Genomic DNA, 17,612 nt, shown 5'->3' on the forward strand with positions numbered 1-17,612 from the left:
AATAGTGAGTGCAGCTCTGGAGTATAATACAGGAGGTAATTTAGGATCAGTAATGTAATGTATGTACACAGTGACTGCACCAGCAGAATAGTGAGTGCAGCTCTGGAGTATAATACAGGATGTAACTCAGGATCAGTAATGTAATGTATGTACACAGTGACTGCACCAGCAGAATAGCGAGTGCAGCTCTGGAGTATAATACAGGATGTAACTCAGGAGCACTAATGTAATGTATGTACACAGTGACTGCACCAGCAGAATAGTGAGTCCAGCTCTGGGGAATAATACAGGATGTTACTCAGGATAAGTAGTGTAATGTATGTACACAGTGACTGCACCAGCAGAATAGTGAGTGAAGCTCTGGAGTATAATACAGGATGTAACTCAGGATCAGTAATGCAATGTATGTACACAGTGACTGCACCAGCCTAATAGTGAGTGCAGCTCTGGGGTATAATACAGGATGTAACTCAGGATCAGTAATGTAGTATATGTACACAGTGACTGCACCAGCAGAATAGTGAGTGCAGCTCTGGAGTATAATACAGGAGGTAACTCAGGATCAGTAATGTAATGTATGTACACAGTGACTGCACCAGCAGAATAGTGAGTGCAGCTCTGGAGTATAATACAGGAGGTAACTCAGGATCAGTAATGTAATGTATGTACACAGTGACTGCACCAGCAGAATAGTGAGTGCAGCTCCGGAGTATAATACAGGATGTAACTCAGGGTCAGTAATGTAATGTATGTACACAGTGACTGCACCAGCAGAATAGTGAGCGCAGCTCTGGAGTATAATACAGGATGTAACTCAGGATCAGTAATGTAATGTATGTACACAGTGACTGCACCAGCAGAATAGTGAGTGCAGCTCTGGAGTATAATACAGGATGTAACTCAGGATCAGTAATGTAATGTATGTACACAGTGACTGCACCAGCAGAATAGTGAGTGCAGCTCTGGAGTATAATACAGGATGTAACCCAGGATCAGTAATGTAATGTATGTACACAGTGACTCCACCAGCAGAATAGTGAGTGCAGCTCTGGGGTATAATACAGGATGTAACTCAGGATCAGTAATGTAATGTATGTACACAGTGAATGCACCAGCAGAATAGTGAGTGCAGTTCTGGAGTATAATACAGGATGTAACTCAGGATCAGTAATGTAATGTATGTACACAGTGACTGCACCAGCAGAATAGTGAGTGCAGCTCTGGAGTATAATACAGATTGTAACTCAGGATCAGTAATGTAATGTATGTACACAGTGACTGCACCAGCAGAATAGTGAGCGCAGCTCTGGAATATAATATAGGATGTAACTCAGGATCAGTAATGTAATGTATGTACACAGTGATTGCACCAGCAGAATAGTGAGCGCAGCTCTGGAGTATAATACAGGATGTAACTCAGGATCAGTAATGTAATGTTTGTACACAGTGACTGCACCAGCAGAATAGTGAGTGCAGCTCTGGAGTATAATACAGGACGTAACTCAGGATCAGTAATGTAATGTATGTGCACAGTGACTGCACCAGCAGAATAGTGAGTGCAGCTCTGGAGTATAATACAGGATGTAACTCAGGATCAGTAATGTAATGTATGTACACAGTGACTGCACCAGCAGAATAGCGAGTGCAGCTCTGGAGTATAATACAGAATGTAACTCAGGAGCACTAATGTAATGTATGTACACAGCGACTGCACCAGCAGAATAGTGAGCGCAGCTCTGGAGTATAATACAGAATGTAACTCAGGAGCACTAATGTAATGTATGTACACAGCGACTGCACCAGCAGAATAGTGACTGCAGCTCTGGGGTATAATACAGGATGTAACTCAGGATCAGTAATGTAATGTATGTACACAGTGACTGCACCAGCAGAATAGTGAGTCCAGCTCTGGGGTATAATACAGGATGTAACTCAGGATAAGTAGTGTAATGTATGTACACAGTGACTGCACCTGCAGAATAGTGAGTGAAGCTCTGGAGTATAATACAGGAGGTAACTCAGGATCAGTAATGTAATGTATGTACACAGTGACTGCACCAGCAGAATAGTGAGTGCAGCTCTGCAGTATAATACAGGATGTAACTCAGGATCAGTAATGTAATGTATGTACACAGTGACTGCACCAGCAGAATAGTGAGTGCAGCTCTGGAGTATAATACAGGATGTAACTCAGGATAAGTAGTGTAATGTATGTCCACAGTGACTGCACCAGCAGAATAGTGAGTGCAGCTCTGGAGGATAATACAGGATGTAACCCAGGATCAGTAATGTAATGTATGTACACAGTGACTGCACCAGCAGAATAGTGAGTGCAGCTCTTGAGTATAATACAGGATGTAAATCAGGATCAGTAATGTAATGTATGTGCACAGTGACTGCACCAGCAGAATAGTGAGTGCAGCTCTTGAGTATAATACAGGATGTAACTCAGGATCAGTAATGTAATGTATGTGCACAGTGACTCCACCAGCAGCATACTGGGTGCAGCTCTGATCAGCTGCTAGTCAGTGTGCTGATTACGGGTGTGGTGGCTGTAGATCCTGATGTGAGCTCCTGATCTCTGAGAAACCAACACCTCTCCACCTGGGGACCTGCTTTCTCTCTTTCCCAGGGAGGGAGCGGGTTTCTGGGATGAGTGATGGAGCCAAGTCCCAGGCTCCTGCTTCCCGAACCAGGCCGGCGGGGGGCAGAAGAAACCAGCAACCGGCCTGCACATCAGAGGACTCGGGGGTGAGACGCTGCACCAGGAGTCGCAGCAATGTGGCTCCTACTACCCCCGGGATTGTGGAGACCCCCAGAATCCGCAAGGCTTCCAGCATGGAGGAAAAGCCTGACAGCGGTGTGCAAGATGGTGCTCCTTCCGGAGGAAAGCTGAGTGCTCACGGAGGTGAGGCCGACCTCCCTGAGGGGGAAAGGGCGCTGCAGGGACCCCGGGAGTCTGTGTCCACCTATGCCTCCCGGGTCATGATCCACCTCCGTGAGTATGAAGATGCCAGTAAGCTCATCAGGAGGCTCTGGGAGGAGCTGCGCTGCACAAGCGCCAAAGCTGCGGGGGCCTCCAAACCAAGGAAGGCAAAACTCCAAGCCGAGGTAAAAAGACTGAGCAGTGAAATTCAACGCCTGGAACTTAGGAAAGCTGACATCAGGGAGCAGAGTGGTCCTTTCAAAGAAAAACTTAAAAATGAAGACCGCTTTAGAGAAATGGCTGATACCAGAGAGCAAAGGCAGATAGGGCTGCAGCCTGAGAGCCAGGTGGATGATGAGAGTGATGATGACCAGCAGCAAGCCCCACCTGGCAGCCTGCAAAGTCACCCGCAGGCCACGTGCAGCGAGCTCCCTGCAGGACAGGCGACAGTGACATCCGGTCGCAGTTCTGCCGGCTCTGGGGAGGACAGTGACAGCAGCGGCCAGGGAGGGGCGCTAATGGCGGAGATTAAGCTCCTGGAGTCCCCAGTGTGCCTCCAAAACTTCCATCTTGGTGACGATCTACCAGAAGAGGCACCTGGGGGCCACAAAAAGGCAAAGAAGACCAAGCCAAAGCTGCAGGAGGCGGTAAGATACGTATATGCCCCCCTCCCTGTACCCCCTGAGTCGGCGGCAGGCTCAGCTCGCTGTATAAGCCCCGTTGCCCAGCCCAGCCCGGGTTCTGCTGTGGATCCGGTGCAAAGGCGCGGGGAGATTACAGAGCGCGGTAGTGAGGCGCAGAGCTCCGTCTCTGCTTGTAGTAGCGGGGACGCAGCAGGAGGTGCATCAGCCGAGAGGCTGGACAGTGAGGGCGGCCGGCGGCGGGCGTTCCATCAGGCCACGATGCTGTGGTGCACTCCTCAGTGGGAGGGGGGAGCAGCCTGGTGTCGGGGCAGCTCCGGTAGCCTCGGCGCCTCTGAATGCTGTTGCCGCTGATCACTTAGTTGAGAAGCGGCGGCAGTGTGAGGGGGCAGTTGGGGCTGAGCGTTCCGGTCCTCCCACCAAAGTGCTATTTTGTGTTGGCGTCGCTGGTCCGGAAGATCCTGATGCTAAAGATCAACGGCGCCTAACTGCAGCTAGAGATCAGCGGCACATTATACCAAATGCCAAACAGCGGAAATTACCGACCGATGATGTGGAGGGCACACATAAGACCGGGGGTGAGGTCGCCTCCAGTTCTATGGAGGTGACTGAGCCCCTTGTGCCTGATGCGGAGGTCAAAAGGTCATCCACCATTGTTACTGGTCCAGCAGGAATGAATGTGGTGGTGGAGGTGAATGAGGATAATTCATTGTCTAGTGGTGTGGTTGCTGGTTTGGTGGAGGGTGAGATGGAGGTGGGTAATGGTGATACTGTTGGGGCTGATGTGGTCACTGGTCCGGTTGCCCCCCCGGGGGTGGCAACACCTGTCCAGAGTTATGCCAGTGTCACCTCCGGGGCAAATAGGGCATCCTCCTCGTCTCCGGGCTTTGGGGACGGCATGTTGCAACGGCGCCTTCTGGAGGCTCTAAAGAATGGGGAGAGATCACTAATAGTAGAGGGTCGAGAGGTTGATCTATCCTTCTGGATAGAGAGGCATGGCCTCGGGGCCTTCCGAGAGCAAAAAGGGGGAGATACAGTGTGGTCATTCCCAACAGCCGGGCCAGGCAGTGTGCGTAGGAATGTGGTCCGTCTTCGGTGGAGGGGTAGTGATGCATGTCCGCCAAGGTCTAAAGTTGTGGAGCTCCTGCTGAGGATGGGCTTTAAGGCGATTGACATCTACGCCTTGATACATCCCTATTCCACGCCTGAGTTTGATGTCAGCTTTGTTCGGCCGGAGGGACTTGAGCTCTTCTGGGCGAATTATGAGTTGGCAAAAAATGAGCCCGGTTGGCGAGACTTTGCCGTTCAGGCAGTGTCTCGCCAAAACCAGATCAAGAAAGTGACCGTGATGACTCGTAACGAGTCGCTTTCTTGCTATGACATCATGACGTGGCTTGGTCGGTATGGAGAGGTGGTGGAGATGCCAAAGAAAAACCACGACGAGTTTGGTATCTGGTCAGGGGCCTGGACGTTTATGGTAAAACTTAAGCGTTCAGGTGGTACGGTTGCCCACATTTCATCGTCTGCCTTCCTGGGTAGGGATCGTATCCTGGTCTTCTACCAGGGGCAACCGAAGCTCTGTCACAGGTGCGGCGACACCACACACTTCAGTGCAAACTGCACCGTGCAGAAATGCGCGTTGTGTGGGGGTGTCGGCCATCTTGCAGCCTCTTGTGTGGAGATTAGGTGCCACCTGTGTGGTGAGTTAGGCCACCCATTCAGCCGTTGTCCTCGCTCCTTTGCTAATGCAGTCGAGACCCCAGTGGGAGTAAGCCGTGAGGCTGATTCTGCTGGAGAGGGGACTAGCAGGGGTGGGGGAGCTGAGGGGCCAGGGAAGAAAAGCAATAAAAAGACGCCTGCCCAGCTGAGGCGTCTAGACAAGCGCAGACAGGAGAGGGAGCGGGGCGAGCCCCAGACTACCGGGGCAGCCCCTGTCCTGGATGCCAGTGTTGCTGCTGAGGCCCTGAGGGATGATGAGTTGGATGAGGAGGTCAGGAGGATCCACAGGGAGGAAACCGCCTCTGCTTCAGAATCCTCCCATTATGAAAGTATGGATGAGGATAATAAGCGGTGGCTAGAGAACAAGCGTAAGCTCGGCACCAAAAAGAAGAAAAAGAAGGGAGATAAAACATCTTCTCCCGCTCTGACCAAGGTACCTAAGGAAGGTAAAACCGACTCCCCTCTAGTTGGTCTTTCTAACCGGTTCCAAGCCCTTGATAACATCTCTTCCTCTGAGGAGGAGGCTGAGGGTGAGGTTCCGGCTTCAGCGGAGCTTACAGGGGGCGCCGAGTCTCCTTCTCCTGGGGATGCAGGGTCCTTGGGGGGAGGGACTGGCCCAGAGTCCGGAGACTAGGACGAAAAAAGAAGGAAAAATGCTGGAATGGACACCTCTGTGTCATTAAAGAGGGGGAAGGATTCCAACTCTGAGGCAGAGGATAAGGGGAGTGGGAAGAAGAAAGCCATCTAACTCAATCACCAATGATGGCGGTACCCACTCCGTTGATGCTGGCGTCCATTAATGTCGCCAGCATTAAGTCAAACATGGCTAGATTTGTGGCCTTTGATTTTCTCAGCCGGGTTGAAGCTGACATTTTCTTTTTGCAAGAGACCAGGCTGCCAAATATGGCAGAGGTGTTTATAGCTAAGAGGGAGTGGAGACTCGGGCCCTCCTATTGGTCTCTTGCGGCCGAGCCGTATAGCGGAGTGGCGGTCCTTTTTACCGCACCGGTAGAATGCCGACGGGTTATTGAGTTAGAAATGGGGAGGTGCCTGATATTAGATGTCCTCATGAAGGGACAAGAGCTTCGGCTTATTAACATCTATGGTCCCCAATCTAAATGGGACCGGAAGTGTCTCTTTATGAGGATCAAGCCCTACCTTTTTACGAGTCAGCAGGTCGTCTTTGGAGGGGACTTCAACACTGTCACGAGGCCCCGGGATAGAGGAGGTTCCAGAGACAAGCTGACTTATGATAGCGTCGCCCTTAATAGTATAGCTAGTGAGGCTCGCCTGGTGGATGTCCACATCCGGCACACCGCAGGCCACGAGGGGTTCACCTATCATAGAGGTAACTGTAGGTCCAGGATAGACAGGTTTTATTTAAAGGAGGAAGCCGTCTCTTCAGCAGTATCTGTTGTTGAGGTGGAGTTCTCCGATCACTGTTTGATTTTGTTTTCCCTGAATGTTACAGAGACCCCCCGGATGGGAAGAGGCTTTAGGAGGCTCAATTCGTCTCTCTTGGAAGAAGCGGAGATAAGACAGTCCTTTGAGGATTTTCTTCAGAGCCAGGTACCCTTACTGGATCTTTGTAGTAGTAAGTCAGAGTGGTGGGAGATGTTTAAGAAAAGGGTGGCGAGATTCTTCCGCCAGCTCTCGAGCCTCAGGAGCCTGGACAGGTACCGCCTGTATCAGGGCCTGAGGAGGAAACTCGAGCATCTTGTCTCAACTGGAGGTAGCCGCGAGGAGATCTCCAGAGTGAAATCTTTGCTAATGAGGTGTCAGTATGATAGACACGCATCTTTGGTTTTTGAGAGGGATTACGGGAAGTACCACTCGCCCGACCCTTATAGAAACTGCAAGATGTCAGTGAATAGTAAAGTTGTTACAGGACTGGTTGACACTGCGGGGTCCCTGAAAAGATCCAGATCAGGGATCCTGGAGGTCGTCAGATCCTTCTACTCGCACCTCTTGGGGAAGAGGGGTCTGGATTGGGATGAGATGTCGGCTTTTCTGGCTGAAGCCATCCCCGAACCAGGGGTAGACCCCTCTCTTGGCGTTTTGACAGAGATGATCAGGGAAGAGGAAGTTAAGTTGGCGATTGAAGGGCTTGCCCTGAAGAAATCTCCCGGTCCGGATGGCTTAACATCTGAATTCTATAAGACCTTTAAGGACGCCTTGGTTCCCCTCTTGACTGAGGTATTCAATGAGTGTCTTTCCTCGGGCACTCTGCCAAAGTCAATGAGGAGGTCTGCCCTGATCATCTTGTCAAAGGGTAAGGACCCATCTTGCATTGAGAATTGGCGTCCCATAGCGCTTCTCAATGCAGACAGGAAGGTTTTGGCAAAGGTGCTGTTTAATCGGCTGGTAAAATTTGCACCCCAGCTCCTTTCGGGGGCCCAGCATTGCTCTGTTCCGGGCCGCAGTACAATTAGTGCTGTACTCTGTGTCCGAGAGGCGGTGGAGCAGGGTAGGGCTGGCCACTGGAAGGGGTACATGCTGTCATTGGACCAGGCAAAAGCGTTTGATCGGGTTAATCATGAGTACCTCTGGTCTGTCCTTCTGAGGTATGGCCTGCCGGGGGGGTTTGTTGATTGGCTTAAGACCTTGTACGCTGGGGCAGAGAGTTTCCCGCTTGTGAACGGTTGGATTGGCAGCTCTTTTGAGGTTGGGTGTGGTGTTCGCCAGGGTTGTCCCTTGAGCCCGCTACTGTACGTGTTTGCGATTGACCCACTTCTTAGGAGGGTGGAGCGTGGACCGTTGGCTGGGATCGGGATGGACCGGGCAGCACCGGAAGCCACTCTGAGAGTGGTGGCGTATGCTGATGACGTCACCGTTTTTGTTTCCTCTGATGGGGAGGCAGAATGGCTGATGTCAGAGGTAAATCGCTACTCGGAGGCAACCGGGTCTAAGATCAACCGGGATAAGTGTGAGAGTCTCTGGCTGGGAGGAGGAGATCCTGGTTTTGATCTCCCGGACACCCTTCCAGAACCGAAAGTCTCTGCAAAAGTTCTTGGCATCGAATTTGGCCAGGGGGATTACCCCAAACAAAATTGGGACAGCAGGCTAGAGATCGCCACTCCGAAGGTGAACCAATGGAAGGGTTGGTCTTTGACCCTAAGGGAAAGGGTAAACCTGATCAAAACTTACCTGCTCCCTTTGCTGATCTATCTGGGCAGTGTGTGCATCTTGCCAGAGCCTCTCTGGACTCGGGTCTACAGTTTGTTCTTTCAACTGTTATGGGGGAATAGACTGTACCTGGTCAAGAGGGAGGTTACTTACCGTACGAGGAGACTAGGAGGGTTGGGTATGGTCAACCCTGTGGTATTCCTTGTGAATACCTTCATTAAGATCAATATTGCAAACCTCTGGAAAGAGAGGGCTCCTCCGTGGGTATTCTCCTGTAAGGGATGGTTTCTGCCTTTCTTCCAGGAATGGGAGACAGGAGGGCAAGTGAAGGATCTCCGCACACCGCATGGACATCTCCCGGCTTACGCTACCGTGGTTCTGAAGGTAATTCGCCGGTGGAGTCTGGGAATGTGGGAGGTCAGGACTCTGCCAAGGAAGCTCCTTGACAAAAGGGTTCTGTTGACCCATTTTCAGAGGCCTCTGGCGCTCAGGGATTGCCCAAGTCGGGATCTTGGGGTGGGTCTGCATCTTTTGAATTCTATCAGGATCCCCTCGAAGGTTTGGGACTTGGCTTGGCGCTGCTTCCATGGGAAACTGTGTGTGAGGGACAATCTGAAGTGTAGGAGCTCTGAGGACAGGAACTGTCCTCGGGAGCATTGTGGTACCATGCTTGAAAGCATGGACCACTTCCTGCTTCGTTGTCCCTTTAACACAGAGGTGTACAACAGGGTGGGCGCCTCCATTGGCTGGCCCCGGCTGGCCGGTCTCTCTTATGCGGAATGGGCCTATGGAGCATTCGGGGACCTGGGTGGTCGGCACCGCTGCACCTTATTTCTAGTTAGCGCAGTGGTTAGGTATCACACGTGGAACGCACGGTGCTTAGTATCGACGCAGCGGAAAATCCTCCCAGTGGACGATGTGTTTAGGACCATACTCGGTGACCTGGTGAAGGTGCGTTCTCTGGAGTATGAGAGACTGGGTACACGGAGGGCCGCTCTCCTCTGGAGGGGCTTTTCTTTTAGTGTGCCCTAGTCTGGTCATCTCCTCTCCTGGTGGTGGGCTGCTGCTGACACCATAGATTTTTGTTTTATTGATCAGTAGACAGTGATGTAGGGCTGCAGGCGCCGAACTTGGGCTTTGTCAGTTGTGGTTATTGTATTGTTTGTTTCTGTATATATTGTATATATGGGTTTGGGTGGAGGTGTTAGGTTGGGTGGAGGGAAAAGGGGGGAGGTGGGTTCATCTTGTGGGACACTGGTTATTTGGGTGAATAACTGGCACTGCCTGATCTGGCCTATGGACGTTGGACATGGACTGAGGCATGAGGCGCAGGACCAGCTCTCAGGTCAGTGCCGGGGAGGGACTGGTGGGCTCCAGTGTGGGGGGTTTTGTTTTGTCTTGTATATATTTGTATAGTTAGCATTTATTTTATTTATTAAAGAAAAAAAACAATGTATATATTAGTTTGTATATAATTTGTCGGTTATTGTTTATTATATTGTTATTATTTGTTTGGTAACCGGACCAGATGTCACAGTGTAGGTGGTTATTATTGTGTATATATGTATAATATGTGTGTGAGGAGAGAGAGAGCGGCTGGACCAGCAGAATAGTGAGTGCAGCTCTGGAGTATAATACAGGATTTAACTCAGGATCAGTAATGTAATGTATGTACACAGTGACTGCACCAGCAGAATAGTGAGTGCAGCTCTGGAGTATAGTACAGGAGGTAACTCAGGATCAGTAATGTAATGTATGTACACAGTGACTGCACCAGCAGAATAGTGAGTGCAGCTCTGGAGTATAATACAGGAGGTAACTCAGGATCAGTAATGTATGTACACAGTGACTGCACCAGCAGAATAGTGAGTGCAGCTCTGGAGTATAATACAGGATGTAACTCAGGATCAGTAATGTAATGTATGTACACAGTGACTGCACCAGCAGAATAGTGAGTGCAGCTCTGGAGTATAATACAGGATGTAACTCAGGATCAGTAATGTAATGTATGTACACAGTGACTGCACCAGCAGAATAGTGAGTGCAGCTCTGGAGTATAATACAGGAGGTAACTCAGGATCAGTAATGTAATGTATGTACACAGTGACTGCAGCAGCAGAATAGTGAGTGCTGCTCTGGAGTATAATACAGGATGTAACTCAGGATCAGTAATGTAATGTATGTACACAGTGACTGCACCAGCAGAATAGTGAGTGCAGCTCTGGAATATAATACAGGAGGTAACTCAGGATCAGTAATGTAATGTATGTACACAGTGACTGCACCAGCTGAATAGTGAGTGCAGCTCTGGGGTATAATACAGGAGGTAACTCAGGATCAGTAATGTAATGTATGTACACAGTGACTGCACCAGCAGAATAGTGAGTGCAGCTCTGGAGTATAATACAGGATGTAACTCAGGATTAGTAATGTAATGTATGTACACAGTGACTACACCAGCAGAATAGTGAGTGCAGCTCTGGAGTATAATACAGGATGTAACTCAGGATCAGTAATGTAATGTATGTACACAGAGACTGCACCAGCAGAATAGTGAGTGCAGCTCTGGAGTATAATATAGGATGTAACTCAGGATCAGTAATGTAATGTATGTACACAGTGATTGCACCAGCAGAATAGTGAGCGCAGCTCTGGAGTATAATATAGGATGTAACTCAGGATCAGTAATGTAATGTATGTACACAGTGATTGCACCAGCAGAATAGTGAGCGCAGCTCTGGAGTATAATACAGGATGTAACTCAGGATCAGTAATGTAATGTATGTACACAGTGACTGCACCAGCAGAATAGTGAGTGCAGCTCTGGGGTATAATACAGGATGTAACTCAGGATCAGTAATGTAATGTATGTATACAGTGACTGCACCAGCCTAATAGTGAGTGCAGCTCTGGAGTATAATACAGGAGGTAACTCAGGATCAGTAATGTAATGTATGTACACAGTGACTGCACCAGCAGAATAGTGAGTGCAGCTCTGGAGTATAATACAGGATGTAACTCAGGATCAGTAATGTAATGTATGTACACAGAGACTGCACCAGCAGAATAGTGAGCGCAGCTCTGGAGTATAATATAGGATGTAACTCAGGATCAGTAATGTAATGTATGTACACAGTGATTGCACCAGCAGAATAGTGAGTGCAGCTCTGGAGTATAATACAGGATGTAACTCAGGATCAGTAATGTAATGTATGTACACAGTGACTGCACCAGCAGAATAGTGAGTGCAGCTCTGGGGTATAATACAGGATGTAACTCAGGATCAGTAATGTAATGTATGTACACAGTGACTGCACCAGCCTAATAGTGAGTACAGCTCTGGAGTATAATACAGGAGGTAACTCAGGATCCGTAATGTAATGTATGTACACAGTGACTGCACCAGCAGAATAGTGAGTGCAGTTCTGGAGTATAATACAGGATGTAACTCAGGATCAGTAATGTAATGTATGTACACAGTGACTGCACCAGCAGAATAGTGAGTGCAGCTCTGGAGTATAATACAGGATGTAACTCAGGATCAGTAATGTAATGTATGTACACAGTGACTACACCAACAGAATAGTGAGTGCAGCTCTGGAGTATAATACAGGATGTAACTCAGGATCAGTAATGTAATGTATGTACACAGTGACTGCACCAGCAGAATAGTGAGTGCAGCTCTGGAGTTTAATACAGGATGTAACTCAGGAGCAGTAATGTAATGTATGTACACAGTGACTGCACCAGCAGAATAGTGAGTCCAGCTCTGGGGTATAATACAGGATGTAACTCAGGATAAGTAGTGTAATGTATGTACACAGTGACTGCACCTGCGGAATAGTGAGTGCAGCTCTGGAGTATAATACAGGAGGTAACTCAGGATCAGTACAGGATCAGTAATGTAATGTATGTACACAGTGACTGCACCAGCAGAATAGTGAGTGCAGCTCTGGAGTATAATACAGGAGGTAACTCAGGATCAGTAATGTAATGTATGTACACAGTGACTGCACCAGCAGAATAGTGAGTGCAGCTCTGGGGTATAATACAGGATGTAACTCAGGATCAGTAATGTAATGTATGTACACAGTGACTGCACCAGCAGAATAGTGAGTGCAGCTCTGCAGTATAATAAAGGATGTAACTCAGGATAAGTAGTGTAATGTATGTACACAGTGACTGCACCTGCGGAATAGTGAGTGCAGCTCTGGAGTATAATACAGGAGGTAACTCAGGATCAGTACAGGATCAGTAATGTAATGTATGTACACAGTGACTGCACCAGCAGAATAGTGAGTGAAGCTCTGGAGTATAATACAGGATGTAACTCAGGATCAGTAATGTAATGTATGTACTCAGTGACTGCACCAGAAGAATAGTGAGTGCAGCTCTGGAGTATAATACAAGAGGTAGCTCAGAATCAGTACAGGATCAGTAATGTATGTACACAGTGACTTCACCAGCAGAATAGTGAGTGCAGCTCTGGAGTATAATACAAGAGGTAGCTCAGAATCAGTACAGGATCAGTAATGTATTTCAGTGGCGTAACTAGAGTCTGATGGGCCCCGGTGCAAGATTTGGACTGGGGCCATCCCCACCTTGAATAAATTCTATATATATGCGTCCCCCATCCTGACCCCATTCTGGTATATATAACGGCCATTCTGCTATATGTCCCTTAACCTGAGCCCTAGCCTGGCATATATATCCCCATCTTGGTATATGTCCCCCGTTCTGCCGCGGTTCTTTAAGGTGTAGAAGAAAATAAACTATTATACTCACCAGGGGCATACATAGAAATCATGGGACCCCATAAAAGAAGTATAATGCACCCCTAACAGTCCTCCATATAGTATAATGCATCCCATAGTCCTCCATATAATATACTGCACAGCTCATAGTCATCCTTGTAGTATAATGCACCCCCCATAGTCATCTATAAAGTATAATGCACTCACCATAGTCATCTATAAAGTATAATGCACCCCATAGTCATCCATAAAATATAATGCACCATAGTCATCTTGTAAATTATAATGTACCCCCATAGTCATCCATAAAGTATAATGCACCCCCATAGTCATCCATAGTAGTATAATACACCCCAGTCATCCTATAAAATATAATGCACCCCCATAATCATACATAGTAGTATAATGCAACCCAGTCATTCTGTAAAGTATAATGCACCTCATTGTCATCCATAGTGGTATAATGCACCCCTATAGACATCCATAGTAGTATAATGCTCCCCCATTGTCATCCATAGTAGTATAATGCACCCCCATAGTCATCCATAGTAGTATAATGCAACACCATAAGTCATCCATAGTAGTATTAAGCACCACAGTCGTCCTATAAAGTATAATGCACCCCCATTGTCATCAATAGTAGTATAATGCACCCCCATAGACATTCATAGTAGTATAATGCACCCCATAGTCATACATAATAGTATAATGCATCCCATTGTCATCCATAGTAGTATAAAGCACCCCCATAGTCATATCCATAGTAGTATAATACAACACCATAAGTCATCCATAGTAGTATAAAGCACCCCAGTCATCCTATAAAGTTTAATGCACTCCCATAGTCATCCATAGCAGTATAATGCACCCCAGTCATCCTATAAAGTATAATGCACCCCCATAATCATATATAGTAGTATAATGCACCCCATTGTCATTCATAGTAGTCTAATGCACCCCCATAGAAATCCACAGTAGTATAATGCACCCCCATAGTAATCCATAGTAGTATAGTACACCCCTATAGTCATCCATAGTAGTATAATACACCCCCATAATCAACCATAGTAGTATAATGCACCCAACTAGTCATCCACAGTAGTATAATGCACCCCATAGTCATCCATAGTAGTATAATGCACCCCCATAGTCATCCATAGTAGTATAATCCACCTACATTGTCTTCCATAGTAGTATAATGCACCCCATTGTCATTCATAGTAGTCTAATGCACCCCCATAGAAATCCACAGTAGTATAATGCACCCCCATAGTAATCCATAGTAGTATAGTACACCCCTATAGTCATCCATAGTAGTATAATACACCCCCATAATCAACCATAGTAGTATAATGCACCCAACTAGTCATCCACAGTAGTATAATGCACCCCATAGTCATCCATAGTAGTATAATGCACCCCCATAGTCATCCGTAGTAGTATAATCCACCTACATTGTCTTCCATAGTAGGCTTACAAATACTGATGTAAAATACTGACCAAATACTGAAAGTGTGAACGTGACCTTAGTATTAGATCCCAGGTCAGAACCAGACATATTGCCAAGATATGCCATAAAAGTCTGCTAGATGCGGGTTCCACCACTGGAACCTGCAAATGTCTCGATTTTGGGGCATTGTCGGGGGGCTGTCAGAAAATGAGGAGGAGGACAAGGATACGTGTGTCTCTCCATTCATTTTTCTGGAATTTTGAAAATTATAGACCAATCAGAACTCTGGTTACACCGAGATTTCTGATGCTTTTCTGTGAAATGTAGTGGTGAACTGTACCCCAACTATTGTGCACCTTACTATAGGGTACAAGACTGTAATAATAATCCTGGGTGGGATCTGCTGTTCCTGATGTTTCTAGTTGGAACCCCCCCTTACACCCCAAAAAATAGATTTCTTTTTCACAGATTTTTGTTGTCTTTTCTATTCCAGCCTCCTGAGGTCGGTATTTTTACCATCGATAAGTCTGCACTGAATGGTGGATGGGTGTTTCCTGCATAAAGATCTTTTCTATGAAACCCAGAAACAGACATTAAAAATGTGTTGGCGTGAAAGCGGAAAAAATCCTCAGTTTATGTCTATTAAGTCTAAGGTCCCTATCTCATACTTGTACTCTATGGTCTATTCTACTTTATAGACCAACACTCAGCCTATGAGTTAATATTTAGAAGATGAGAGAAAAGCAGCACAGGCCTAAAATACTGTGTGGATGAGGCCACGGTGGGATTTGAACCCACAACCCCAGCGCCGCGCCGGTCACTAAGCTCTGAGCCACCAAACTGGTAGGAAAAAGTGTGTGCGGCGGAGAGACCACTTCATGTCACCTGGATCACTAAGTACGGTAATCTCCAAGCAAATACCTGTGTCACTCCTGTGCTCTCCATGCAAATGCTTGGACGACCAAATCAAAAGTGACCTGCTTACAAAACGACCTGCTTCTGCTGGCAAAATGACCCGCTCCTGCTGACAAAATGACCCGCCCCTGCTGAAAAAATGACCCGCCCCTGCTGACAAAATGACCCGCCCCTGCTGACAAAATGACCCGCCCCTGCTGACAAAATGACCCACCCCTGCTGACAAAATGACCCTCCCCTGCTGACAAAATGACCCGCCCCTGCTGACAAAATGATCCGCCCCGCTAACAAAATGACCCGCCCCTGCTAACAAAATGACCCTCCCCTGCTGACAAAATGACCCGCCCCTGCTGACAAAATGACCCGCCCCTGCTGACAAAATGATCCGCCGCGCTAACAAAATGACCCTCCCCTGCTGACAAAATGATCCACCCCTGCTGACAAGATGACCCGCCCCTGCTAACAAAATGATCCACCCCTGTTATAGACGGGAACATCATTCCGACAGGACAGGTCGGCTGAACGAGGGACATGGCTTCAATATTAAGAAAATGGGGCCCAACTCAGGGCTGTATTTACCACTAGGCATTATATACACTGCTCAAAAAAATATTGGGAACACTGAAATACCCCATCCTAGATCTGAATGAGTGAAATCTTCTCATTGAATACTTTGTTCTGTAGAAAGCTGAATGTGCTGACAACAAAATCCCACAAAAATCATCAATGGAAATCACATTTATTAACCAATGGAGGCCTGGATGTGGAGTCACCCCCAAAATTAAAGTGGAAAAACACTCTACAGGCTGATCCAACTGTGATGTAATGTCCTTAAAACAAGTCACAATGAGGCTCAGTATTGTGTGTGGCCTCCACGTGCCTGTATGACCTCCCTACAACGCCTGGGCATGCACCTGATGAGGCTGAGTATTGTGTGTGGCCTCCACGTGCCTGTATGACCTCCCTACAACGCCTGGGCATGCTCCTGATGAGGCTGAGTATTGTGTGTGGCCTCCACGTGCCTGTATGACCTCCCTACAACGCCTGGGCATGCTCCTGATGAGGCTGAGTATTGTGTGTGGCCTCCACGTGCCTGTATGACCTCCCTACAACGCCTGGGCATGCTCCTGATGAGGCTGAGTATTGTGTGTGGCCTCCACATGCCTGTATGACCTCCATACAACGCCTGGGCATGCTCCTGATGAGGCTGAGTATTGTGTGTGGCCTCCACGTGCCTGTATGACCTCCCTACAACGCCTGGGCATGCTCCTGATGAGGCTGAGTATTTTGTGTGGCCTCCACGTGCCTGTATGACCTCCCTACAATGCCTGGGCATGCTCCTGATGAGGCTGAGTATTGTGTGTGGCCTCCATGTGCCTGTATGACCTCCCTACAACGCCTGGGCATGCTCCTGATGAGGCTGAGCATTGTGTGTGGCCTCCACGTGCCTATATGACCTCCCTACAACGCCTGGGCATGCTCCTGATGAGGCTGAGTATTGTGTGTGGCCTCCACGTGCCTGTATGACCTCCCTACAACGCCTGGGCATGCTCCTGATGAGGCTGAGTATTGTGTGTGGCCTCCACGTGCCTGTATGACCTCCCTACACCGCCTGGGCATGCTCCTGATGAGGCTGAGTATTGTGTGTGGCCTCCACGTGCCTGTATTGTGGCACCCCAGGGGTCTGGTTTCCACAGTAACGGCAATGTTATGTCTGAGAGCAGGTGGGAGGTCTCTTGGTCAGGAATCCTATGCATGCCACACCTCCTGCCCAGTCCTGGGAGGGGAAGAACTTCCCCTATATAAACCTGGGGCTGAGGCAGGGTTAGGGAGTTCAGAGGGAGAGTTCAGCCAGGAGGGCTGACAGGGAGCTGTGGCTCCGGCTGGGCCCAGCTCCTGGGCCATGCCAGAAGTAGAGACAGAGAAGAGAAGCAGCTATGGGAAGAAACAACAGGAGCTCTGTGGGAGCAGTGTTACAAGGAGTCAGGGGCTGGCAGCTGCAGAGCTCGCCCTGACTGAGAAGATTTCTTACCGGACCCAGAGTCCGAGGCTGTGGGGACTAACTCCTACCCAGCAGCAGA

At 48.3% G+C, this 17,612-nt stretch overlaps 1 protein-coding gene across 1 annotated transcript; it reads left to right on the plus strand.

Annotated features, from left to right (window-relative positions):
• The first annotated feature begins 2,541 nt into the window (after window positions 1-2,541).
• LOC141171837 (uncharacterized) lies at window positions 2,542-15,470 on the plus strand. Its single transcript, XM_073655463.1, has 2 exons — window positions 2,542-3,573; window positions 15,110-15,470. The coding sequence occupies exons 1-2, from the start codon at window positions 2,653-2,655 to the stop codon at window positions 15,176-15,178; spliced, it is 990 nt and encodes a 329-aa protein (XP_073511564.1). The 5' UTR covers window positions 2,542-2,652; the 3' UTR covers window positions 15,179-15,470.
• The last annotated feature ends 2,142 nt before the right edge of the window (window positions 15,471-17,612 follow it).

Source organism: Phyllobates terribilis, unplaced genomic scaffold (genome assembly GCF_046119375.1).
Source record: "Phyllobates terribilis strain yellow unplaced genomic scaffold, ASM4611937v1 Scaffold_12__6_contigs__length_324123572, whole genome shotgun sequence".
In the NCBI taxonomy this organism is placed as follows: Eukaryota; Metazoa; Chordata; class Amphibia; order Anura; family Dendrobatidae; genus Phyllobates; species Phyllobates terribilis.